This window comes from Protobothrops mucrosquamatus, unplaced genomic scaffold, assembly GCF_001527695.2.
Source record: "Protobothrops mucrosquamatus isolate PMUCROS unplaced genomic scaffold, P.Mucros_1.0 scaffold942, whole genome shotgun sequence".
Taxonomy (NCBI): domain Eukaryota; kingdom Metazoa; phylum Chordata; class Lepidosauria; order Squamata; family Viperidae; genus Protobothrops; species Protobothrops mucrosquamatus.
In genome coordinates this window covers 762668-789683 of record NW_015387190.1, presented here as the reverse complement: position 1 = coordinate 789683, position 27016 = coordinate 762668, and the positions used below count along the sequence as shown (strand labels likewise).

Genomic DNA, 27016 nt, shown 5'->3' with positions numbered 1-27016 from the left:
CTCTCTCTCTCTCTCTCTCTCTCTCTCTCTCTCTCTCTCTCTCTCTCTCTCTCTCTCTCTCTCTCTCTCTCTCTCTCTCTCTCTCTCTCTCTCTCATCTATATATCTTTATTAAAAGTTTTAAGAACAATAATAAGACCTAATATAAGCCAAATTGGAACAGAGAGAAACAACAGAAAAAGCTAAAAGTACAATAAATGGGAAAAAAGAGAAAGATTTTAAGATATAAACAAGCAACTTCCAATATTCTTCACAACAGTTATAAGCACGATTATATCCTAACCTTTCTCTCTAAAATTACATCATAACTCTCTCCTTTTTATAATCTATCCTGTTTAATCATTAAAGCCATCAATCAGAAAATCCTTTTTTCCCTCATTTTTGCACCAAAAAAGAAAAGAAAACCCATAAGGGAGCAAATCTGGATCACTTTGAGACTGTTCTATGCTTAATTGAAAAATTAAAACGAGGGGATGTGGGTAAAAGCCTTTCTGTATCTTTTGAGCGGGCGAAATTCAGAGCTAGCCTGACTTTACTGCAGTCAACCTCTTTTGCTTCAACCCAATGGAGTCGAGGGTCTCTCTTTCCTAAGGGATCCGATTGGGGCAGGCCTGACACCATGTCTCCCGAGCGATATTTCCAGTGCCTTCTCAATTGCAAGAACGAAATTAGAACTGTTTTGGAGCCAGAGGGCATGTGGGTCACCGTTTCCCCTGATCCCTACCAACAAAAGGTCCCCTGCAACAAGGGGGGGCAGAGGAGGGGAGGCAGGCAGGCCCGGCCACAAGTGGCAGGAATAGGACTCCATGGACAAAAACACAAGACAAACGATCGCCATGCCTATTATCCTTGGATTCGGCAGCCGCAGGCTTTAGCTGGCGGAGAAGGTGTTTATCCTGGAGCTAGTTAAATCTGGTGAACTTAAGCATGACCTATTTCAAGGAACAAGGTATGCCGGGACAGGTTGGGAAGAAGAAGCGCCGTCTGTGTAATTGCTAGCCCGTGTTGTGGTGTCAAGATTCTTTGGAGAGACAGCCTTTCAACAAAGAGGCGTACAAGACCTGCAAGGGGCTGGATAAACGGCAAAATATAAAAAGGCAGTAATCACACAGGAATTGGATCAGAGCAAAGGCTTTTCTTTTCAGCAGCCTCTCCTTAGCAGCAAGCAGAAATACATTTCNCGTCTGTGTAATTGCTAGCCCGTGTTGTGGTGTCAAGATTCTTTGGAGAGACAGCCTTTCAACAAAGAGGCGTACAAGACCTGCAAGGGGCTGGATAAACGGCAAAATATAAAAAGGCAGTAATCACACAGGAATTGGATCAGAGCAAAGGCTTTTCTTTTCAGCAGCCTCTCCTTAGCAGCAAGCAGAAATACATTTCTGGGACTTTTAGAAAGAAAACAGGGAGATAATGGCCAGTTCACAAGGCTTCTTCCCAGTATTAAGACTGTATTTAGCCCCTTTCACAACAGGGAGACGTAACCACACCAACGCACATCCCTTGCTGTCTTCCTCAGATCAGTTGGCATGGACAATTTGTTACTTAACCACAATTAATCAATCAGAACAGAGCTGGAAGGGAGCTTGAGGTCTTCTAGTCCAACCCCTGCTCAATTAGGAGACCCTGGTTTATCTGGTTTGCATGAGTTAAACTCCAGGGCTCCTCCAGAGTTGGGAAGGAAGGAAGGAAGGGAGAGAGGGAGGGAGGGAGGGAGGGAGGGAGAGAAGGAAGGAAGGAGGGAAGGAAGGAAGGAAGGAAGGAAGAAGGAAGGAAGGAAGGAAGGAAAGCAAAAGGGGAAAAGAAAGAAGCAAAAATGAAAAATAGAAAAAAATATGCTTCTGATTTCTGGGGAATTCTGGGAGTCGAAGTTTACATACAGTATCTTAAAGTTGCCAGGTTTGGGAAACATCGAGTTAGAAGAAGACAGATTGGCTTTAGACAAGGACCCCAGGATTACCTGGTTTGCATAAGTTGAACTCCAGGGCTCCTCCCGAGTTGAGAAGCTTTTGGACCAAGGTCTTGGCAAGCATCGTTGGGCTGAAGAGGACGGGACGCCGGCAGTCACAGTGGGTGGGCTTCACCAAGCTGTACGGGATCAGACTGAAGCTCTTATTGATCTCCGTCACGGAATCAAACTCTGGAGGAAGAAGATTTACGCCACTGTAAGCCATCCTAGAATGAGTGGGCAGCCCAACGAAAGGCTGATTCCATCAAACGAACACCGGAGAACCAGAGATCGGATGTTACTTTGATGAATGAAGACAACTTGGCTAGAAAACCCCTGGGATCACCCTGCTGGCATGGTTCCAGGCCAGGTTCAAGGTGTTAAGGGACAACCTCATTGGGCGATTAGTCCTTCAGCTTTGCAATCTAAGAAAAAGAGGTTCCCCCCACTTCACCCCCCAAATCACTTCACCTTCAAATCTTTCGAGGAGAGCCTTTGTCACCGGATGCACTTCCGATTTCACCCGGCTGTCTTTCGAAGTGACGATGCGCACCCGTTCACTGCTATTCATGCGCTTGTATTTGTTTTCGGACCTGCTGACAAACTGGAAGTGGAGATTCAGGTTGGGTCAAGGGGTGAGTCAAGGCTGTGTTTCCTGTCTGGTCTGGACCTAGTAAGGCTGGCAATCAGAGAGCTAGACCTACTCTTTTAATTTGACTCTGGGACCCCTGATTGTTGTTGTTGTTGTTACCTGCAAGATCTGGCCCAAAAGGAAACTGGCTCTGGAGAGACGAGGGCTTGTTTTGGATTCACTGGGAGATGCAAGTTCATCTGGTTGCAGCGTAGTCTAAGAGCAACAAAGAGAAGAAGGAAGAAGAAAGAGGGAAGAAGGAAGTAGAGGAGGAAGGAGGAGGAAGGAGGAGGAAGAAGGTAGAAGAAGGAGGAGGAGGAGGAGGAGGAGGAAGAAGAAGAAGAAGAAGAAGAAGAAGAAGAAGAAGAAGAAGAAGAAGAAGAAGAAGAAGAAGAAGAAGAAGAAGAAGAAGAAGAAGAAGAAGAAGAAGAAGAAGAAGAAGAAGAAGAAGAAGAAGATGATGATGATGATGATGATGATGATATGTAGGTCAGAATCCCATAAAGCCAAAATGAATTTATGGGCTGTAGAAGTAGGAATGTTGAGAAGAGGGGCTCACCATACTTGAAGGCCCTCAAGATGCAGAAAGTTGGCTTAATGAGAGCAAAGTCCACCACCCATAATGAATGTAGACAGAATACCTCTTTTAGAATGGATGGGAATGACCCAAGAGACAAAACTGCCCAAAACTGCTCACAAAGGGATGGAAGAATGATGGGTGAAGAGGACAACCATCCCAAGCCAGGGAGAACTTACTCGTGATATCCCATAGACATTGTCTGTATCTTCTTTGCTTCCTCTGTTCATAAGTCGCTGGAGTTTTACTAGAAGCAGCTGCTGGGCTCTGCAAAGGAGAGTTGGGAAGGATCAGAGGTGGTGCCAAGGAAGGCATCCAGCATGACCATCCTCAGCTGACGCCCTTCTTCCTCCCTTTGGATGGCCAAGCAGTTTGGACCAAGCTCCAGGCAGCCCTATTATAAAGAAAGAAGAACTAGCCTGCCTACAATGCCGTGGGATGGACAATATTTGCCCAAATTTAAACCCTTGGAGTACCCTAAGAAATCTGCCAGGAGAACCTCATTGTCATGGAGGCAACAAGGCATCCACAGGGAGGTCCAAAAAGTGAAGGTGGCCACCACAAACATGCAAGGCAAGCCTTTCCTCTTTTTCCTATGTGGGTCACATCTCCTGCACGAGTCTTGGCTTCAGCCTCATCTCATTGGCATCCAAAGATTGCCACACAGACAATCTTGGAGGCTGGTGTTCGGGTTTGTAGTATACCAGCTTCCCGTAACATGTCATTGTGGCTGGTATCTTGAGTTTTGAGCCCCTATCCCATGTGCACCCCCTGCCCCTCGGAGCTTCCCTGTGCCCGGGATGGGGACACTCACCTGCTGTAATTGGGGACCGTTCCCGTTTCCTCATCTTTGTTTGTGACGGGATGGACTCTGGCACAAAACCACTCACATTTCCCCTGGTACATGGTGTCAAGGACGTGCAAGATTTCGTCACATTTCACTGAGAGGGAGCAGCAGTCCAGGTGGCTGGAGATGCTGAGGTTCAGACGGATGTAGAAGGAGTCTCCGGAGGTGATCAGACCTTCTTCCATTTCTGAAAGCAGTGTCCGATAACCTAGAGGGGAAGGAACCCACCCACAACCGGTTCCATGAAATGAAGAAACTCCTTGGTCCTTGGGTCCCCCATGTTGGGTAGGAGTGTCACCATCTTAAAATTTGCCAGGATTGAGAAACACCGATTGAATTCCTACTGTGATTGTTCCACCGGTACAATAGTGCCCATCCATCTTGTCAACTCAGCATCAGAATAACAGAGCTGGAAGGGACCTTGGAGGTCTAGTCCAACCCCCTGCTCAAGCAGGAGACCCTATATTGTCCAAGCTCTACTTAAAAACCTCCAGTCTTGGAGCACTCACAGCTTCTGGAGGCAAGCTGTTCCACTGATTAATTGTTGTCCCTGTCAGAAAATTTCTCCTTGGTTCTAGGAAACATCAAATTTCCCATTATACAATTCTGAATTTGGGGCTGAGGTATCAACTCTAGAAAACATCTCTGCTACCAACTCTGCATCTCCAACTTTTAGGGGCGATCATGAAAATAAACAAGAACTTGGTTTTATTTTATTTTTTTAAAAAATTGTAATGGATCATTTTGGCTTTCAAAAACCAATTTTCCTGTCCCTTTATCCAGCCCCCAGATCCTAAAGATAAATAGGCCTACTTGTCCGAAGGTTTAAAAGCACGGTATCTCACCCTCATGATTTGGTTTGCAGTGCAACGTAACTGGCCCACTGCATCTCTGAATCGTCCAGTGAATTTCTTCCTTTGTGCAAGTATCCAGGGGAACACTCATATTTTCTCCTCGGATGCAGCCCTCCACCTGTTGATAGGAACACAGCTTTATTCTCCCTCCAGGCAATTAATTCTACTTACTAAATTACACAGCTATCATCTCCACCCACCCTGGTCTTCAATAACAGCATAATGTGATTTGGTTGTATAGATTTTTTTTTTCTTGAAGGGCATAGAATGAAGAGATGGCTGATGCCTCCAATATGAGCCTTCCTTTAAAGGTGTTTTTTTTTTAAGTTAAAAACTCTGCCCCAGGCAACATAGACCTTGGTTACAGCAAGCAAGGAAGAAAAATAAGAAGAGCTCACTCATTCATCACTTCAAAGAAATGCAAAGGGCCATCCTTAGGGATGTTTGTGGGGATGACTAGAAAATATGGAGGCCTCACCAGAAGCAGTTGGTACCCTTCCCGGAGGCCAGCTTTCTCTGCTGTGGAGTTGACCTTCACTGAATGGACAAAGCTTCCTTTGATGTTCCCTCCCAGCAAACTGATCTCTGAGCTCAGAGTGTCCCCGTTGACGACTACTTGCTGGACGGCATGGAAGACATTGTGGAGGCGTCCAACCGCAGTCACCGAGGGACGGAAGGGCCTGTGTCAACAAAAGAGGGGCAAATTCCTCTTGGCTTCTCAGATCGCCCAGAGAAAGGGCTGAGATTGGTGAAGGGGGAACCAGCAGTTCCTAGGCTAAAAAGAACAGTTGCATCCATGTATCTCAGATGCCTGGCAAGGCCATCAAGAGGTTAGCCAAGTATTTGTTCATTCAGAAGAGTAGGAGGAAAAATTCAAGGCATTAAATTCTGGAACGTAGCTATGGACGAAGGCTATGGCTTCTTCACAAGCAACCTACAATCCATCTGCTATGTTCACAGTTTCATTCTTGACTGCAATGATGCGTCTCGTCTAACCAAGTTGCATCTGAGAGTCTTTTGCCAAAGTCAAGAGAGGCAGCGGGAGATTTAGAAAGATATGGGACTGGAAACTACACCAGCTGCTGCTCTTGGGGACACCTCCAGTCATGGGTCTTTTTGCTTCAAAAAGTGCCACAAGAGAAATTCAGAAGAACTTCCTAAGTAGCTGGAACTTGAGGTAGGAACAAAAAAAAAGTTGGCGAAATCGCAAGTAGAGCTTGGCACAGTATTAATAGGAACTCAGGCTCAAGATACATAAAGCAGGAAATGAAACAATGGCAACAGACTTCTGAAATATCTAGAGTGTGCAAAAAAAAAAAAAAGCTTTATGACCTTTCAAAATTTAGCTTGAATACCAGCACCAGGAACTTGCAAATCATTTCAGTTCTCTACCCTCCGAGCTTTATTTCTCTCTATCTTTCTGATCTAACATGAATTTATGTGAACTGATTTATTCTTCAGAAGAATTAAAGAACGTTTTTTCTGGATGCTACCACTGATAATATCAGGAGGGGTACCACGTTCCCTATGTGACAGCCCTTCCAGTGCATTCTACAGTAACCCCCCCAGCAATGGCACAATCCAAGAAAAAGCAGTGTTACAATTCCATTTTGCTGAGTATCTAAAACAGACTAGAAGTAAAACAGTGGTTGCACCTCCAGCCAACCTTCTCCACCATACCTTTCCAGAGAGAATTTCCTGAAAATGGAATTGACTTGTTCCAGGTCCAGCCCTTCAGAGTGGTGGGAGGATGAGGAGGAAGGTAGTGAGGAATACCTGTCAGGAATATCATCTGGAAAAGGAAGTGTGGAATAAATAAATTCATGAAACAGATGGATATGGAAGGAAAAAATATCCTTCTTAAAGAAAGGGCGACAGGAGTAAAATTGGACTGAAATATAGACAGGACTTGAAGTATTTGTCTGGATGAATTATCTTTGGGTTCAGAAAAAATGGTAAGGAGACTTTCCAGATCAGGTTGACCTTCTCATGGACTTTTCTGACTGACCTTGACTGAGTTCAGATGTTGAAAGACCTTTCGGAAGAAAGCAAATGGCACACTAGTCCTCTACTGTTGCCAAAAAGCCTACGTAAAGATGTCCTAAGTGACTAGGAATAGCCTGCTTACTCAGTCCAGGTAGAACTGTGGATGGACAATTTGTTATTCTTCTAATAGGTCTTTATCTTTAAATTGGGCCGCCTTTCAAGCAGAGATTCTACATAAAGTACCGGGAGGTCTAAGTAAGAAGATCATCTCTGTCCATCAGATGATGTTTCTCAGAATACTGGTCTTTAAAAATTTCTTACCTTCTAATTCCAGAGCATCACAGCCAAAACTGTCATCATCTTCGGTCAAACTGGAATAAAGAAATACATATTGGTCTCTCTTTCTCTCTCTGTCTCTCCATGATGTCTCATTTGGACATCTTAATATCCCTCAGCAGGTAGCCCAAATCTTGGAGTCAGAACATCTCTGATGTAGGAAGTGGTGGCCAGAAGTGGCCACGGAAGAGGGAACAGATGCCAAGAGAGACAGATGGGTAGGTGAAAGGAAAGAGACAAGATTGGAAAAGATGGCACCATGGCTGGGACACAACTGGACCACAAAATGTTTCCAAAGAAAAGGAGACATCTGGCCCTGGGAAGGAGTTATGATGCTCTCCAAAGAAGAAGATTCGGCTATTCTTATCATTTCCAAGTCTTGCCTTTGAAATATGACAATTTGCTGCACAGATGGCCCTAATATTATTTTGGAGCTACGTTGCTGTTATTATCACTATTATTATTCCAAATGAGAAAGGTTTTCAGGTGATTGCAACAGTCAAATGGCACTGATTGCTTTACCAAATTCAAGCAAACCCATTTGAACATTTTCTTCCACATTCTTCTGTGTGCCTCTGCCGCAAGGGTGTGTCTCTGTGTGTGTTTGTGTGTGTGGTCTGTGTCCTTTTGCTAATGTTAGCACCTGCACTATATTTTCTAGCATTGCAAGAGAAGAATGGACAACACCTAGGAAAAAAAATATGAAGTGGCCTGTTGAGCAACCACTTCCTTTATGACGTTGGGGGCAGGAGCGAACTACATGTTACACACAACGCTCCCAATTTTTGAAAGGAAAAGAAGCTTCTGGAGGCTGTGATTGGAAGGAGACGAACAGCCAAGGAGAAGGAAGGTATATAAATCTTTCCGGGTTCACTTTTTGTACTTGGAATGGCTCCTGCAGGGATCATAACTTCCTACGGAGAAGATGGATCTCTTCTCCACTGTAGGAATTGAGGATTATCTACCAACACGTTCGATGCTCTCTTCCAGTCATGGCCACCTGAAACTGGCTGCTTTTTTATTTCCAAACATCAGATGAATGTTACCTGCAGTTGTAAGAAATTCAGCTCTTAAAATTGTCCCAGTAAATCAGATCAAGGAACGCTCGACAGAGGTAGGAGAACATTGAATAAATGATAACGCCTGCCTTGGATCACGTTATACCATCAATAAAATCATATAATAAATGTTTTCCTCTTTCACGATCGGGGGGAAAGCAGTTTCCACGGCATATTTTCATTTGGGATGATTAAAACATACAATCTCTACACACATTTGACAGCACACCATAGTTACCTACCGGCTAGAATGGGCCGAGCATGGTAACCCTCTCCTGTGTCATCCTCCTGGTTATAAAACTTCACCCAAGATACTTGTGATTGAATTTCTTGATTTTTATTTTTTTTTTTAAAAAAAGAAAGTTTAACATCAGCGGCAGGGATTTTAAATTGGCTCAAGGTAATGGAACTGAGAAAGGTTGTAATTGCCTTCAGGGCAAGAGTGGAGAAATGGCACAATGTCATCTTGCATCTGAGTTTCTCCTCAATCAGACCGAGATAGTTTCTGGAGGTAGGAATTGAGTTGGAGAAAGGATCCAGGGAAATAGGGCTCAACAATTGTCTGCCTGGAGGATAAAATCTGGCTGGTTTATGTACGTAACCCAAGTACTTGACCTGGAGTCCATCGATTTTAGAGAGAACCCTGGAAAGAGACGATGACTCAAAAGTAGAATGACGGTACCGTCGATACGCGGAGAAGAGATTGTACAGAGGTAAGAAAAAGAAAGGCGAGAGAACCCCCATATATAATGGTGACTCTAAACAAACCTTGGCAAGGGTCATCCCTGTTTTTGGCATGTACCGATATGCCCTCAACATTTATTTCTCTTACTTTTCCCTGAAATGAGTTGTATGGGGTTCCAGCAACTATATTAGGCTACAAATGCCAAATGCAAACCTGATTCTTTATTGAGGACAGCAGCAGGCAACTGTGTTCTAAATTTACAAGCTGTGGACTTCAACTCCCAGAATTCCTTTTACAAGCTGTGGACTTCAACTCCCAGAATTCTTTTTACAAGCGGTGGACTTCAACTCCCAGAATTCCTGAGCCAGCCAAAATGGCTGGCTCAGGAATTCTGGGAGTTGAAGTCCACAGATCATAAAGGGGCCATAGTCACCCATCCCTGATTTAGACCCTCCCTTTCCCGAAATATGCTAATCTATCCTCATTATCCTAGAGCAGTGGTTCTCAATCTTTTTAATGCCGTGACCCCCAACCAGTCGTATGTCGAGGACTAAACCGGTCATAAGTTGAGGACTACCCAACCGGTCGTAAGTCGAGGACTTTCCCTGCCCGGGAGCGCCGCGCATGCGTGGTTCTGCCCCCTGCGCTGGCCGAGGCATAGCTGGCAAGCGGCAGAGACGGAGCAGGCTGACCACCAGCTGGCCCAGCCCAAGGGAGGTAAGGCACCTGCCGGAAAAGGGGGAAAAAAATGGCAGACAGCCTTGCTTGGCGACCCCCATGAAATGGTCGATCGACCCCAAATGGGGTCGCGACCCATAGGTTGAGAACCACTGTCCTAGAGGAATGAGGGGGGATATCCTTTTCTATTTTTCCTTGGAAGTGCTCAGAATGACGGGATTGTAGGTTAACGTGGGTTCTTCTCTGGAAATCCTGTGAGTTCAAATCCATAGACCTTACATCTTAAAGTGGCTGAGGTTGACAAACACTGCTCTAACTTCTTCCTGTCCTCTCCCAATGATGGATGTGCGAGATGGTTCCTTCATTGAGAGAGAGCCCATCACTGCTCCTCCTTAGGAAGTATCATTATTCCTTCCAGTGGTCACCATTATGAAAATGCATTTAGTGGGACAATCTTCTAGACCTTGAACTAACTCTATTCCCCCAATATTTTAGTTTTTGTCCAACTTTCCTTGTCCAGGCCCCTTCCTTTCTTCCCAGTTGGCCCAGGGACATTTACCTTGAGTGAGGGACATCTTTGTTCCTTCGGAGAATGGAATCATTTCCTGGAGGCTCCGGAGTGGTGGACATAATGCTGGCGCAGCGATATCTCAGGGTTTGCTGGATTTCAGAAGGAAAGGCCAAGAAAAGAAATGAAGACAAGCCATCAGTGGTGCAATCCTGCCCATCTTTGTGAGTTTCTTGCCTCAGTGGAAAACACGCTTGCTTGTAAACACATCATACTTCTGCATCTACTAGCTTTAACACCTCATTCTCTTGCTGTCATGGATTGTGGTCTGGATTCCCAGGAGGGAGGGAAGGGAGGGGCTGTATTCCAGTGGAGCAAGAGACAACACAGATGAGATAGTTTCCGTGGGAGAAAGAGGGTGAAGACAGCTCCTCCTCAGTGGTTCTCACAGTATATGTTTTATGGGGCAATAGTCTGCTTTACTTTGGTAAGGTTTCTGCTTGAAGGTGAGGAACAATAAAGAAATCTGCTCAGAAGAATTGCAGTCTGCCTTTCTTGGTTTCCGGGGAGCCTGACAGTTGTCCCACTGTTATGGTTTTCATCCACCGAGTCCTTTAATTCTATTCAGAATTAGGAATAGAATTTAGGAGGGTGGCTATAATGAAAAGCTGATAACCCATTTTATAAGGGAAGTAGGGAAGTAATCATATGGAGCGAAAGGGGGTCGGCGAACATGGGCATGAATGTATGGAGGAACACGGAGGCATAAATGAATTCTAAATATATCTGCAAGAAGCCCAAACATAAAGTGATACGGTAGCTATTTCCACTGCAACCAAGTTGTGTGCAGTTTGCACATTAGGCAGAGTTGAATATTTCAACAGCTTCCTATTTTGATTCTTTTTCCAGCTGTAATGGCAAGCTTGTGATATGGTATCTGTTCGGTGGAATATGGCAGTCTATTCATCTCCGAGCGGTGATTTACATAATAACTAATGGGCGTTTTTTCCCCCCTTCCTCCTTCTCCCCCAATGACTTCAATTTAAGCCATGAAATCAGTTTCCCAGGTTCGTCCTGGAACACGGGGGAGATTATTTTAATTTATATTTATTTAATAGGATTGCCAGGCTCCACCGTCTACAAGAGAGGCAGCTTAAGACAGCTTACAGCAGCACCGAGCAAGGAAAACAAACAGACAAGGCTGTCAAACATTACAAACAGACGAAGAAATGGAACAAGTCTATCAAAACAATTTGAGCAATCACAACACACACCAAAAAAGGCTCCCTGGGAAAAAAAATCAATTGGAAAATACAAAAAGCAAATGTGGGGCATGTATAATTAAAAGCGTTGTGGAAAGAAATATATGAAAGTAACTGTGCGATATTTGTGGAGGCCTCGGTTATCATCCTATCTGCAGGCAATCTGAGTGGAGCTGATTCATAGAAATAGATTTTTCTGGACCGAGACTTTGGGGAGTGATTTTAAGTGTCCCTCCTGCTGTTGACACTAATCTTTCGGTCTGCAAACATGTGTGAGCTCTTGCAGAAAGACTGAGCTAGTTGTCCCCATGAGTGTAGACAAATATGTCTCTTATACAACAGTAATAGATTCTCCAAAAGCTTTTGTTGGTGGTGCTTACAAGAAGAATTCACAAGATCTTTCCTCCATCCAGAAAGTTGATATAAAGCAGGCTCATCTTGGCAGCTATGTCCAAAATTGAGAAAGCTGACTTAAAAATCATGGATGTTAGGGATCAATAGAAAGGGAGTGGACAGAATCATTGGAGGAAGAAAGCATATTTGGAAGCCGGTCATTGTGAAGGATTTTTTTTTTCTAGATTCCTGGGAGAGAGGGAGTGAATTCCAGAGGAGGAAGAGACAACACAGATTAGACACTTTGTGTGGGAGAAAGAGGATGAAGACAGCTCCTCCTCAATGGTTCCCAGAATAGGTTTTTATGGTCCGAGTTGTTTGCTTTAGTTTGGCAAGAGTTCTGTCTACAGGCGAGGAACAATAAAGAAATCTGCTTAGAAGGACCTCAGTGTGTCTTTCTTGGTTTTTGGAACCTGACATCAATCTTGCCAAACTAAAGCAGATGACGTGCACCATAAAACATATACTCTGGGAACTATTAGGGAGGAGCCATCTTCGCCCTTTTTCTTTCACACAAACTATCTAGGCTGTGTTGTCTCTTGCTCCTCTGGAATGCTCCTCCATCCTCTTGGGAATCCGGAAAACATTCCATCAGAGGCACTCAGCATGCTACTTGGGGAATTCTGGGAGTTGAAGTCCACTCATCTCAAAGTTGCCAATGTTAAGAAACATTGGTCTGGACTGGGTGCCCCTAAGTCTTGCCAAGCCTTGGGCGGGGCTTTGATTTGGAGTCAAAGCTGCCATCTTGAGGTTTTTGACCCAGCTCCCTGCAGATACCCGAATTCAGAGCACCCATTCAGAGCAGAAATCCAGAAGGCTTCAGGTCGTCACACAACCAAGTGAGAAATAGTTCATTTCACTGCTAGAAGCCCCTGCTTAGAAAAGTGTCTTTTATTCTTCACCTAGCCCCCTTTTTTTATCAACACATTTTTTCTCTACTTCATTGCTCCTGCTAAGCTCATAATCACATCCAATGGAACCTCACAGACAGCTGTCAGAAGTCTAAAATGTTTTTCTTTCTTTCCTTCTTCCTTTTAAATAAAAATGTCCAACCTTTGCAGTTTCAACCAGCTAACAAAAACTTTGCTGGTTTTTTTTCCCCTCGTGAACCTGTTTTCACAGGGAAACAAAACTGGGAAAGATTGCTGGGAATATCTTCAGGGAAGTACAAATTAGCATTTGGAAAGGTGATAGTAATTGTGTGCATATGTGTGTGTGTGTTAAACAGAGCAAACTGTTAACATTCATGCAGGGGAAAAAAAAGCATATTCAAGAAGTTACACAGCAAGTTGGAAACAAGAACCCTTCCATTTCTGGAGTTGCAAACAAAGGGAGAAGGAACCCCATAATTGGGTAACAAGTAAAGATCAGGCTATCAAATTCCTTACAATTTTGCTAACTTCGCAGCTGCCCGTGGAGCTGTCGATGGATATGGGTTGAGAAGACGCTTCAGAGTGTCTGTGGCTGGTCTCAATCTTCTCTTCATTATGGCCTTGAATGGCTGGATCATCAAACGACAAAAGTGGACAGAGTCAGAGAGAAAGACAAGCCACGGAGCTGTTGGCCTTAAGTTGCGCCATACGCAACATTTTGTGCGAACAAGACTTGTAATACCTTCTTCTAGTTGGTTGTCTATGGGGATTCTCAGTCATCCAGACTCTGGTTGTCCCAAAGGTGCTTTTTCAAGAGGCAACTGGACTTTCTTGATTTTTCTTTGAAGACGTTTCGCTTCTCCTCCAAGAAGCTTCTTCAGCTCTGACTGGATGGTGGAGGATGGAAGGATTTAGATTCCTTGCAGATCACCGGTGATTTGCCTCCTTTTAGAGAGTCGTTGAGGCCATTTGGAGGTTTACCTGTGTGCTCAGGGTCACCTGAGTAGTGTTGAGATGCAGACAGATTCATCCCCAACAGCCTGGGCTGTCTTCAACAGTGAAAGCACACAGGGCAGAAAACATCCTGTAGCCAAGAAGGCTCCACACCCATTTGCACCACTCAGGTGACCCTGAGGATACAGCTAAAGTGGCCTCAATGACTCTCTAGAAGGATGCAAATGATCAGCTGTCTACAAGGAGTATAAATCCTTCATCCGCCATCCAGTCAGAGCTGAAGAAGCTCGTTGGATGAGAAGTGAAACATCTTCAAAGAAAAACAAAAGGGTCCAGTTGCCTCCTGAAAAAGCACCTTTGGGACAGTAGGATACTAGGTTTCTGAGACATCATGCAGGTAATCCTCAACGTTCAACCAAAGCAGGGACAAGAATTTCCATTGCTAAGCAAAGCGATTGTTAAGTGAGTCACACCCAATTTTACAACATTTTTGCCACGGTCATTAATTGAATCCAGCTTCCACCCCCAAGGACTATTTTTCATACTTATGACCATTGCAGCATCCCCATGGGCTCATTAGGATCGTACGTTAAGGACTACCTGTAATTGGGTCCCTCACCCTTGCTTTGTTGATGTTTTCCTATCACCAAGGAAATCTCTCCCGTTTCCTTATCTACTGTACCTCTTTTTTTTTTTTTTAATTCAGAGATGGAGGATTTGAGACATATCCGAGCGCCACAAGATACAAGTCCTTGTGGAATTCACCGAAAATGAAACCTTCTTTTCCAAAGTTATTTCTGATGCTCTTTAGCTCTGCTTGCCTTCTCCTCTTATAAAGCCTTTAATCTGTTTATCAGCAACCTCTTTCAGGCATTAAAAACATGGCTGGTATCTTGTAGGATTCTCTCCTTGTTGCCCAGTAACTCAATCGAGATTGTAAGATTTTCCCCAAAGATTTAAATGTTACTTTTTATTTAACTTTCGCTTCGTTTTTGGGTGTTGGAGAAAACCAGGAAGGCCAAGAAAACAATTGGCTGATTGAACAAATCACCCTCGAGTTATCCCTCAAGGCACAAATAACCCGGCTCAGATTATCCCACTTTGGACACCTTAGGTGAAGAACCAACTCTCTGGAGAAGCTTCTGATGCTGGGAAAGGTGGAAGGAAAGAGAAGAAGAGGACAGATGAAAGCAAGAAGAATGGAGATAGTTATTGTGGTGATGGGGCACCATTGGAAGACCTGAAGGACCGCGTGAGGATAGATCTTTCTGGAGAAGATCTATCTATATTATGGGTCCCCAACCCCCAGTCCGTGGACCAGTACTGGGCCACAGCATGCCAGCAACCGGTCTGCACAAACAAGCAAAGCCCCATCCGCAAGATGAAGGTAGCACACAAAACTACACACCCTCTGGTCCGCGGAAAAACCTCTCTCCATGGAACTGGTCCCTGGTGCCCAGAAGGCTGGGGACCTCTGATCTATATGATTGCATGAATAGATAAGTTAGAAAAGACCTATGGAAGATTGTTTTCTGCTGCAAGATTATTATAAGTGCAACAAAAGAGTCTCAAATACCCATAATGGAGGAAGACCTGAATTTCGGCCATCTACAGCTTTGATGGGAACCTTCCAGCTAGAAGAATGGGAACTACTATGGGAACCCAATCACTTGTCCATTTCAAGTGCTGCTTGAAAGTGTTTACTATCAGGAAGAGGAAGGATTTTTTTAAAAAAATCTTTTGGGAAACTGGAAACTGTTAGTTTGAAACAAAGGTAAGAACTTAAGTGTTAAGGAGACTTCTGAAAAGCCAACAAATGCAAGAACATGAGTTTTCGTTCCTCTGACCTTGGAGATCAAATGTCCGATTTGTACCGATGGGGGATTTTGTTCTTGGAGGCTGAAAGAGAGCAGAAATCAAACTGAAATGGGGATGTATGTTGACATTCCCACAGGCCAAACATCTTCCACACTTCATCCATGGTGAGCAGTGACTTGGTGCCTCTCCTCCAGAATTGAAGCATCAATGGTCTAAGATCACACTGGTGTGTTGGAAAAGTAATTGCACAGTTATGAGTTTAAGAACAAAACATCAAGGAAACACGATTTAGGAGGAATAGATGTGGTAGAGTTTATGAAACTCTTAAGGGGACATTCAAAGTGCATGAAATCTGACTAAGGACCACTACGGACCTACAGGTTACTTGGAGGTCTTCAAGTCCAAGGCAGGAGTTAAACAAATGGTTATAAGTTGAGGATTACTTGTAGAGTTGGAAAGTGGTATCCAGACCAGGCAGTCCAATCTTCTGCAGGAAACCCGTTTGAACCATGCATAAGGACTGAGTGTCTAATCCAAAGATTGTCCCCCAGCCACCCAGCCCCATATGGATCCATGGACTTTCGGGAATTACAAATTAGAAGAAGATTTGACCCCACCTAGGTTCCCCTTCTTGAACGACAGAAGTCCCCTGAGAAGTCTCCAACTCCTCAGTAGACGGAGAACCGGTAACCAAAACCCAGATCTCCAAAGGTCGTAGACTCTTTAGTGTCACTCACCGTTTAAGGCACCATTTGAGACCTTCTTTCTTCTAGGGTTTTAAAAACTGGTAAGTTCCATCTAGAAAGTAGAACATAGAATAATAGGGTTGGAAGGGACCTTGAAGGTCTTCTAATCTAAGCCCCTGCTCAAGCAGAAGAACCTATATTGTTCCAGACAAGTGGTTGTCCAGTCTTTTCTTGAAAACCTCCAGTGATGGAGCACCCACAACTTCTGGAGGCAAGTCGTTCCACTGATTAGTTGACTTCATCTAGGACACTGATCAAGAACTGGGCCTTTAACCTTCTCAACCTTCACTGGACCTTTTCTGACTTGGGACACACAACCCAACAGCAGTGGAGGGAGCTACCTGGTCATAACCATTGTCCTTTGAGAGTCGTCTGAGTTTGCATTCCAGGTTGATGATGCTCGCTTCCTTCCGGACCATTTCGATCCGCAGGTCGTTGTTTTTTTCCTCCAGTTCCCGAATCTGTTTCCGGTGTTTGTCCTTCTCAATTAGGCATTGGGAATACTGTATTTGGGCCTCGTCCCGGGAGTGGAATGCCTCCGGAGGGAAAACAACACCAAGAGTTCAATACCACAAAAAAGCTGCTGAAGGACTCAAGATCATCATTTCCTTCAGATGGGAACCTCTCCTTCCATAAAATGGTTTGAACCAACTACATTCCATCCCAGGGCTATGTGCATTAATCATTTTAATATCTGGGATTTGTTGCATTTTGCTCTTTGATATATTTTGTATGTGCACATTTAAAGACATTACTTGCTAACGAGTGTGAATGAAAAGGAGTTGGCTTGATCAATAGAACATAGCCAATGGGGTTCCACCACCCACATCTCCCCAGCATCTGCTACCAGAGGGCTAGGCTCCTCAGGTACCATATTTTCAAGCACCTGGTCTCTCTCCTTCTCCACCTCTTCCAGCTGTAGCATGACCGTATTCATGCGATGCTTGTACATCTCACAGTCTTTCCCCAGAGTTGAGCACTTTAACTCCAATTCTTGTTTCTCTTCAAGGTACTACAAGGAAATATATGAAGATGGTGGTCCATCAAGGACGTCAGTCAAGATCCAGCCTGGCCCCAAACTCAGAACTCCACTCTGCAAGCAACAGCTTCACTGTGACTGCTTGCAAAAGGGAGGAGGGTTTGAGAAGATGTTACTTTGAATCTATGGGTTATGACCTTCAAAGCAACCTAAACCCTAAAGTTGGAGAAGATGCTCCTGCACAGAGGTATCCTATATGCATGTAAGACACTGCATACTATTATGCAGATGATTTTTGTGTAACCAAATAAGCCAAACAATATTAATCAAAAGAGTGCCTAGATAAGCAGAATGAGACTTTAAATGAGGTAGATCAAGAACAATTTTGAATTTCCGTTTGTCGTTCTTTGTTCTTTCTACTTCTTGGTTTCTATTTTACCTTATCCCGGAGGTCTTCTGCATGACGGATCTCTTCCTGGAGATTAAAGATCTTATTGACCAACTCTTGGCGATCCTCAAGAGCTTCTTTGCGGTCGTGTTCTAGGATATCCAAAATGGCTTTGTCAGAATCTGGCAATCTTGGCTTCCCAGCCTGTGGTAAGGAAGTAGGAACAGGTAGAGATTGAGTCGGAAGGGGAAAGAGTGATGTGGACAGATTAAAAAGAGAAAGTTAGGCTCGGCAACAACCACACCATCATTGCCTGCTTGGAATATTGGATCTCCTTCAGGATCCGTCCTTAAGTGGACAGTCTTTAACTAAAGGCCACTTGAGCTAGAAATTGTAGGAACTGGATCTCCCAAAGGTGCTTTTCCAAAAGGTGACTAGACTTTCTTGGATTTTTTCTTTTCTTTGAAAACATTTCACTTTTCATCCAACAACCTTCTTCTTCTGAAGGAACTGAAGAAGCTTCTTGGATGAGAAGCAAAAAGTTTTCAGAGAAAAAAACAACAACCAAGAAAGTCCAGTTGCCTTTTGGAAAAGCATCTTTGGGGCAACAATGACCTTGGATGATGGAGAATCTCCACAGACGTATAGGAATTGGATCCAACCCAGAAGACAGACGGGTCCAGAAGACCTATCCAATCTTTAAATAGGAAGGCGGGACTTACTCTCAAGGAAACCTCTAAAGTTACAACGTCCCATCCTTTATGGCCCCCACGGGTGACCTTCTAATTCCTGCTCCAATTAGTTCCTGCTTTATTTCTCCGTTGCTTTATATCCAACCAGAGATTAAATTCAAGTTAGTCAAGCTGATTAACATTTTCCATCTTCCAAATTATTATTTTCAAAGCACCTCCTGGGAAGACTGACAGCTGGCAGAAGGGAGAGTGAAAAGGCTTGTCGGTGACAATATGGCAGAACAAGGATGCCATTGAACTTCTGGAGCCTCAGATCAGTGGGGGGATTGTTTCTAGCTCAGCAGGGGGTCTGCATGTGACCATCTCTTTTCCTTAAGAAGTATCTAGTGAGTCCTGCCAAGCAAAGCAATAATTCTGGTTCTCTCCTATTCTTGTCCAGCTTTCCAGTTCTCGCAAAACTCTGTACTCAGGTCAACCGTAGCTTGCAAACAGCAGAAATCAAGGTTAGGGTTGGGGTTGCCCATCCTTCCCAGTTCCTGTATTTGTCCATCCTAGGTTGCAAAGATATAACCTAGATAATCAGATATTAGCCAGAAAAAAAAATTACTCACCTGGATTATAGACTGCAGCTCCTGAATTTTGGTCTTCAGCACCTCATTCTCGTGCTCCAGTTCCAAAACTTGTTCCTTCTTCGGCCGGTTTTCGATATCATTTTTGAGTTTCAGAGACTGGTTCCTCTCCAGCTTGCATTCTTCCTCCATTTTATTCAATTTATGTTTCAGCTTATCAATCTAAGTGAGCCCCACAGAGAGCCAAGATAAACAAAGAGGTATCCATCACCAAGTACACCCTGTCTTCAGAAGAAATCCTTGCTCCATATGGTGTCATAAACAATCTCGATTCCATCTGTTGAGATGGTCTCCAGATCGAATTCCCCAAGCAGCCCTGGGCGCTTTCAAACCAGAATGAAGGACTCTGGTTAATTTTCTATAAGACATATTGCAGAGACAGAAATAATGACTCCGACAACAGTTTTGTTAGCGAAGAGCAAGCGGGAGAAACAACAGAGTCAATTTAAAGCCATTTCAGGCATTACTCAACAGGGCTAAGAGTGCAGGAGAGATCCCCAAGCATACCATTAGTAGCTAGATGAAGCTTTTCATCATAGAGTTATCCAGGTCAACTTTCATAATCTGATATACTCCAGAAGCACGGAGGTGACAATTCTCAGAATTCCCAGGAGCTGAAATCCAAGCCGTCTGAGTGTCCACAAGTTGTAAAAAAAAATGTTGTTTCTAGTCTAGAACAACCTATTCTATTCAGTCGCTGTTAAACACTATTTCTCAAGATCACTAACCATTGGTTATGTTGATCTGGGATTGTGTTGGATCTGGAGTCACTTATTATGGCCATGTCATGTGGGGGAATTCACTGGAGAAAGCAATTATGTTTGGAAGAGTGAGCAGTAAAAGGAAACCAGTCCGTCAAAGAACATGCTAGCTGGACACTATCAAAGCTGACATCAGCCAGAGGGGAGAACAACTCAAAAAATTAGTGCAGGAGAGAAGATGTGGAGAGACCTGGCCCATATAATCACCAAGAGTCAGACAGGACTGAATGGATAACATCACCCCCCCCACACCATCATCATCATCACCACCATCATCATAGATCTGGAGAGCCACAGGTTTCTTGCTACTGTCTCCTACATGATGCCCTCAAACATGATCTATCAACTCGTTCATTCAAGGATAACAACATGCTTTGTTTGTTTGGGGCTGATATATGAATCCACCAGTGGAGATTTGTTAAAAACATGGACTAAAGACCACGAATGAAATGATCACCTAATGCAAAAGGGGAGACACAATGTTCTCAAGAACTTCCTCTCACCTGGAGCTGAAGGTCTCGGCTTCTCATCACGGCCATGTTCTTCTCTTCGCTGAGCTGGGCGTACCTCATGGCCAAGTTGTAGTTCTCATCCTTTACTTTGATCAGCTCGTCGTTGTAATTGTTCCTCTCTTCTTTCATCTTGTTGTATCTCTCCTGGAACGTGAGCAGCTCAATCTTGTTGAGCTTCAGTTGCTTCCTTTCATCTTCCATCTGGCGAGATTTGGCCAAGAGTTCGCAGCGCTGGGCGTCCTTGGTCTTGACTTGCTGCTGCAGCTTGATGATCTCGTTCATCAGAAAGTGAGTGAGACCCTCGTGTCCCTCTTCTACTGAGATGAGAACAGAGAAAAAAAAAACACCACATAAGCAACCACAACAAGTTAATGGAGGTGAGCAGCAGAAAGCGTTGAGTTGATCGAGATGGGGCCAAATACCCCGGTCCAAAAAACGGTAGACCAACAGATCTAGATCAGCCCAGACTGAACAAGGTTAAGCTTAAGGGAGATCCTTAATTGAAATAGTTTGATCTTCTTTTTAAGGTTTGCAAATACAGGTAGTCCTCGATTTATGGCCATTCTTTTCGTGGTCATTCAAAGTCACCGTGGCACTGAAAAAAGGGACTTACAATGGGTCCTTGCACTGATGACTGTTGTGGCCTCCTGGGGTCATGTGATCACCATTTGTTAACCTTCCCAGCTGGCTTCCAACAAACAAAGTCAATGGGGGGGGGAGCTGGATTCAGTTAACATCCGTGGCAAAAATGTTGTAAAATTGGGTGTGACTCACTTAACAATCGCTTTTCTTAGCAATGGAAATTCTTGTCCCAACTGTGATTGAACGTTGAGGATTACCTGCATGATGTCTCCGAAACCTAGTATCCTACTGTCCCAAAGGTGCTTTTTCAGGAGGCAACTGGACTTTCTTGGTTTTTCTTTGAAGATGTTTCTCTTCTCATCCTAGAAGCTTCTTCAGCTCTGACTGGATGGTGGGGAATGGAAGGATTTATATTCCTTGCAGACAGCTGGTCATTTGCCTTCTTTTAGATGGTCCTTGAGGCTAATTTCACCTCCAAGTGGAGGCCTTCCATTCCCCACCATCCAGTCAGAGCTGAAGAAGCTTCTTGGATGAGAAGCAAAACGTCTTCAAAGAAAAACAAGATGGTCCAGTTGCCTCTTGAAAAAACAACTTTGGGACAATCAGGACATAGATGACTGAGAGTCTCCAGAGACCAGCATCCTACTTTTCTAATTCTCTTCCTGGACTCTGTTCCAAGTGAAAAAGAACCAAGAAAGGATTTATAAAGGATTTCCGCTGTATTGCTTGGCATGGAACAACAGAATCCCCACTTACCAACAATAGTGGAAAAACGCCGTGTGGGTTCCTTCCCCGTCACTAATTTGTAGAGTTCGGGATAGTAAAATTCCAGGCTCTCTAAGAAAACCACATAGCCTCTCTCTCCCTTGGTGTGAAGGATGTCCAGCAAACGACCTGTAGCAAGGCCAAACATTTATCGGGTTATATTAAAATAGAGAGTTTCAATTTGAAACTGAAATTACAAATAGGATAAGAAGAGGCCAGAGTGACACAAGAAGAAGGATTGTAGCTGTATAACACGTGGGGAAAAAAAGTATTTGAAATGCAGGCTGCGAAATTACCTTTTTCAGGCACCAATCAAAACAACCAAAAAGAATATGCCATTAAAAAAAAAATTCTGCAGAATATCAAGGCAAGACAGAACAAGGCTTATGCATAACATTTAGCAAAACTGACGCTCTGCATATGAACCTTCCTGAATTTAATACCATTTGTTTAAACACCGAATTGATATGCTGTCCTTCTGCTAAAAATTAACATTTAAGATGAATTTTACAGTTTCCAAGGATAAAATAAAGGCAATTGTAATAAAACCTGAATGATAAACTAATTGACCTTTAAAGGCTTAGCTAAAGAGTGAGTAAGTACCGTATCTCCAAGGAAGGCTGGTGCAGCAGTCTGAAACTCTTACTCCGTGTAGCTCAATCTCTCCAACTTGATTTCTGGTTGGTTAAGATTACAACTTTATACATTGTACTGCTAATATTTCTGGAGATAACTGGTCTGGTAGAGTGGTTACTTGGTGCTCTTGTCTTGCAGATATTTCATTGCCCAAATAAGTAACATCCTGAGTGGTAGAAGGGAGTGGGATTTGCAGGGAGGAGGAGAAGGAGGAGGAGGAGGAGGACGAATGTGGGGTCCTTGATGCTTTCTGAGCTTGGTTGTTTTCTCGCAGACATGTCATGACCCAACTAGGTAACATCAGCAGTGCTAGAAGGGAGTGGGGCTTGCTCTCTGTTTATTATCCCTTCTAGCACTGATGATGTTGCCTACTTGGGTCATGAAACATCTTCAAGAAAAGAAGCAAGCTCAGAAAGCACCAAGGAGGACCCCACAGTTCAACCCTGAGCTATTGATAGTGGTCAAAGGCACTAGGCTACAAACCAGGGGGCTGTGAATTCCAGTCCTTCCCATGGACAGGGCAATTTATTTTCCAAAGCACCAGAAAGCAAGACAAGAAGTAATGGTTGGAAGCTTGTTAAGGACAGATCCAACCTAAAAATAAGGAGAAATTTCCTAACAGTGAGCACAATTAACCAGTGGAACAGCTGGCCTTCAGAAGTTGTAGGCGCTTCATCACTGCAGGTTTTAAAGAAGAGGTTGGACAATCACTTGTCTGAAATGATATAGGTTCTCCTGCTTGAACAGGGGGCTGGACTAGAAGACCCCAAAGGTCCTTTCCAACTCTATTCTGATTGACTGATCTATAAATATTTGTTAGACAATGCCTACAGTTCTCCAATGTTTTCAATAGATTCTGCATAAACTGCCTTTTTGACCCTCGACCTTTCCTTTTTAATATTGCCCAGCCCTGACCTCATAGGATCAGAAGGACTCTTTCCCAGAGACCTTTGATCATCAACAGCTCTAAGCCCACCCAAAATCAGCAGATCAATCTTTCTTGGAAAGTAGTGACACAACGGTCTTGTCATCATTTCTGATTGGGGGCTGCCACGGCTCCTATGTCTTACCAGCTCGGTTAATTTTGGAGAGGAGCATCGGGGAGTTGAGGACCTCGTCCTCATCCTGTTCATCCAGGACTTTGCACTGGCGCAGATACGGGGTCAGCTTGGCGGGGTTGATGTAACGGGTCAACATATGACGATTGCATTCGACGTTCTCCCATAGCGCCTCCTCTTCATCCTTCAGGGTTTCAAGACACTCGTCCATTTTTCTATGCTTCTCCCCCTAAAAGAAGATGGAGAGACACGGAAGGTCAGTTTGGGTCCAGGAAAGATCCCACGTCTTATCCAGAAGGAGGCTTATGAACCCCCACAAATTTGAAAGCTGCCAGTTGAAGGGCGGCAACTGAGCAAAGTTTGAGCAGGGCATAAACTTGCATGGATTCTACGCATTTTCATCCCATGAAGCCCTGACGCTTTACCTCACAGCCAAGAACCATCTCCTTCCAAAGTTCAACACCCACCTCCTCTTTCCTTTTGAAAAATAAAAGGCACCATTTCCATGTGGGTTTTTTTTTTCTTTCTCTCCCTTTGAACGAGTATTTTTAGATTGCAATTAAGGACGGCCCTTCATTAATTTTTTACGACCGGTTTCTCAACTGTAATCTGAAGTGCACTTTTTAGAGACCATATTCTCAAAGTTGCATCGCCAAACAGCAACCGCATGCCTCTTTTTTCAGAAACAGCCTTTTTTTTTTTTTGCTTTTCACTTAACGGAGGAAAAAGGCTAACCTAGGTTGCCTTTGTAAGCAGGAGGCTTACAAAGACAACCTAGAAAATCAACGGATGCCTCAAAAGAACATGGTGAACATCTTGGACCAGTGGCATGCAAAGCCAGGAGATTGAGGCCACAAGCTATGATAGCTTAGAGATCCAGGTTTTGTGAATGAAGATAGTCTTTGAAGGATGGCTTCCAACCCTTTGTTCAGAGGGCAACACACAACAAGGCTGCCCGTTTGTGTCCTAATTCTGCACTGCCCAGAAAGCGGGAGCAACAGGAAGAGAGAAGGAATTCCTTCACAGAGTTCAGAAAACATCAAGCTATCAAGAACAGAGTAGAAGGAATGGAATGGAATAGAATAGAATAGAATAGAATAGAATAGAATAGAATAGAATAGAATAGAATAGAAGCAATGGAGAATAGAATAGAATAGAAAAAAGGAATAGAATAGAGTAGAGTAGAGTAGAGTAGAGTAAATAGAATAGAATAGAATAAGAGAATGAATAGAATAGAATAGAACAGAACAGAACAGATATTGTAATATAGAATGGAATAGAATAGAATAGAATAGAATAGAATAGAAGCAATGGAGAATAGAATAGAATAGAATAGAATAGAATAGAATAGAATAGAATAGAATAGAATAGAATAGAATAGAATAGAATAGAATAGAAAAAAGGAATAGAGTAGAGTAGAGTAGAGTAGAGTAGAGTAGAGTAGAGTAGAGTAAATAGAATAGAATAAGAGAATGAATAGAATAGAATAGAACAGAACAGAACAGATATTGTAATATAGAATGGAATGGAATGGAATGGAATGGAATAGAATAGAATAGAATAGAATAGAATAGAGGAAGGGAAGGGAAGGGAAGGGAAGGGAAGGGAAGAGAGAAGAGAAGAGAAGAGAAGAGAAGAGAGGAGAGGAGAGGAGAGGAGAGGAGAGGAGAGGAGAGGAGAGGAGAAGAGAAGAGAAGAGAAGAGAAGAGAAGAGAAATTATTGGCCAAGTGTGATTAGACGCACAAGGAATTTATCTCTGGTGCAGAAGCTCTTAGTGCACATGCAAAGCGACAGAGTAACAATAATCATAATCATGATACTAAGAAGAAGGGGTAGTAGGGAAGGTGAGAAAGATATCAGAACATTAGAACTTCCTCTTAAATTGTGTCTCACTGCCAATTCTTCCTGGCATCGCTCTGACAGTCTGGTCTATCTATGTACAGGTGCAGGAACCCTCCCCCAAATAAAACAGGCCAGCAACTAACTCTTGCAGCAAGCACCCTGTTGGCATTTACACAGAGGAGAAGAAGGAGTCATGAAGATAAGTGACTGGAGTGCAAGGAAGATCACCGAGGGCCAAAGAAAATATATTCACTGTTGATGCAGCTGTGGTCATAAGCGCCCGGGAGGTGATGCTAAGCAGCCTCACACCGGCCCTGTGGTTGTTACAAATAAATGAAACTATAAGCAGAGAAATCATCGCCGGTGCCAGCATCCATTCCAGCAAAAAACCCTCCCCACCGTCAGCTGGTTATCTTACAGAACCCACCGCATTTCTTTGCAAATTATTAACAGCTATTTTTTTTTACCCCCCAGGACTGCTGCTTTATTTGGATCGATGCCACAACGAGGCAAAATTGACTGGGTCTCAGCTTCTATATTGTCCTAGCCACAAACGTGGGTTAACCAACGACAGGGGCCGCAGAGCCAGCCATCTGTTGTTTATCCAGCAAACCATGGCTTATCAAAAAGGACGGCCCATTTGAGGCTTTAGAGACACGATGAATTATGGAAGGCTTTGCATCCACGGTGTGTGTGTGTTGAATGTTGGCTGCTGGAAGCTGTGATGATAGAAATAATGCAGGCGTGAAGCTAAAGGGATGGCTTAGCAGAAACCTGTCCCGAGCAGAGAGTAAGGCGAGAGATTCAATGTCTCCTTGGTTGTTTGATACATTCATGGGTAAATGTAAAAGAAATGTTGCGAGGCCAGATTGGGGATGTGAATGGAAGAATTCTTTGTGTGCTGTGATGCTATGTTTGGGGTTGAACCCTAGAAGGGAATGTATAGGAAGTCCTCGACTTACGACGACATTTGAGCCCAGAATTTCTGTTGCTAAGCAAGACAGTTGTTAAATGAGTTTTGCCCCGTTTTATGACCTTTCTTGCCACTTTTTTCAGTACCGTTGTAGCTTTGAACAGTCACCAAATGAGCTGTTTTTAAGTCAAGGACTACTTGTATGGTGCAAATAAAGAGAACGGCTCTAGGAATTAATACCCTTAAGCACAAGGAAAATAGAGCGAATACTTGTGCATCAGACAGAAATATAGAAAAATTGAAGCAGAGAGATGATTCTGTCAGCGTTTGCTTAGCTAAATTGCTGTGGTCTTTCAATTTCCCCAGTTCCCTGCAAACTGGGGATAGCCACATGATCAAAACATGTACAAAATTGTTATTCGGCCCTTTAAGAGAAGGAATCAAAGCATTTGTGAAGATGCCAGCCGGATACTTGGAGTTTTTTAAAGAAAGCTTAGTTCTTCATCCCGTCTGATCAGCTTCAAGTTCTTGCTGGCCTCCATCTCCCCCCCTCTCTCCTCTCTCCTTCTCTTTTGCAAAATACTCCCCCCCCCACTGCCTTCACTTTCACCCACCACAACGGGAGTTTTTAAGTAGCTACAACATACATGGGTTTTATCACACTTGTTCTGGCAGGCTCTGATTTGAGTGCCACTTCAGGGATGACACGACATTGTCTCAAGTGCCTGAGTGTCATGGAAACCTCCTGGCACCGTTTCCCCAACTGCAGATGTGAAGTTATCCGGGTGGGCTGAGCGGGGCCAAAGCCAGGAGTTCACCTGTGCAGGGCTTTGAAAGGTGGCAACAGCGAAGAGTTTACTGTTTCCCCCCCCAACAGGATTATTGTACAAAGTAATCTTAATTTTGCAGGAAAAGATTGCGTCCAGAGGAGTCCTAACTACACAGGGTCTCACAAGATCTGGAAAGAAAGACGACATGATCCTGAGCACAAAAGTCTCTTTCTGCACAACGTCTGTCTGGTCTTTCCGATCGTTGGTGTAAAGACGAAAATTTGGGATGCTCAGTTTTGGGGGTGGCCCCTTCTGGAGGACTGATAAGTTTGGGGGAAC

At 43.8% G+C, this 27016-nt stretch overlaps 1 protein-coding gene across 1 annotated transcript in view; it reads right to left on the bottom strand.

Annotated features, from left to right (window-relative positions):
* CARD11 (caspase recruitment domain family member 11) overlaps positions 1 to 23362 on the bottom strand; it is a 27751-nt gene extending 4389 nt beyond the window's left edge. The window contains 20 exon segments of the mRNA XM_029284782.1: positions 724 to 737; positions 1957 to 2136; positions 2416 to 2548; positions 2696 to 2791; positions 3332 to 3419; positions 3967 to 4207; positions 4845 to 4971; positions 5332 to 5533; positions 6534 to 6645; positions 7161 to 7210; positions 10156 to 10256; positions 13148 to 13260; positions 15433 to 15484; positions 16329 to 16685; positions 17036 to 17161; positions 17568 to 17720; positions 18820 to 18999; positions 20102 to 20427; positions 21449 to 21586; positions 23164 to 23362. Coding sequence (XP_029140615.1) covers positions 724 to 737; positions 1957 to 2136; positions 2416 to 2548; positions 2696 to 2791; positions 3332 to 3419; positions 3967 to 4207; positions 4845 to 4971; positions 5332 to 5533; positions 6534 to 6645; positions 7161 to 7210; positions 10156 to 10256; positions 13148 to 13260; positions 15433 to 15484; positions 16329 to 16685; positions 17036 to 17161; positions 17568 to 17720; positions 18820 to 18999; positions 20102 to 20427; positions 21449 to 21586; positions 23164 to 23362 — 2988 coding nt within the window.
* Between the last annotated feature and the right edge of the window lie 3654 nt (positions 23363 to 27016).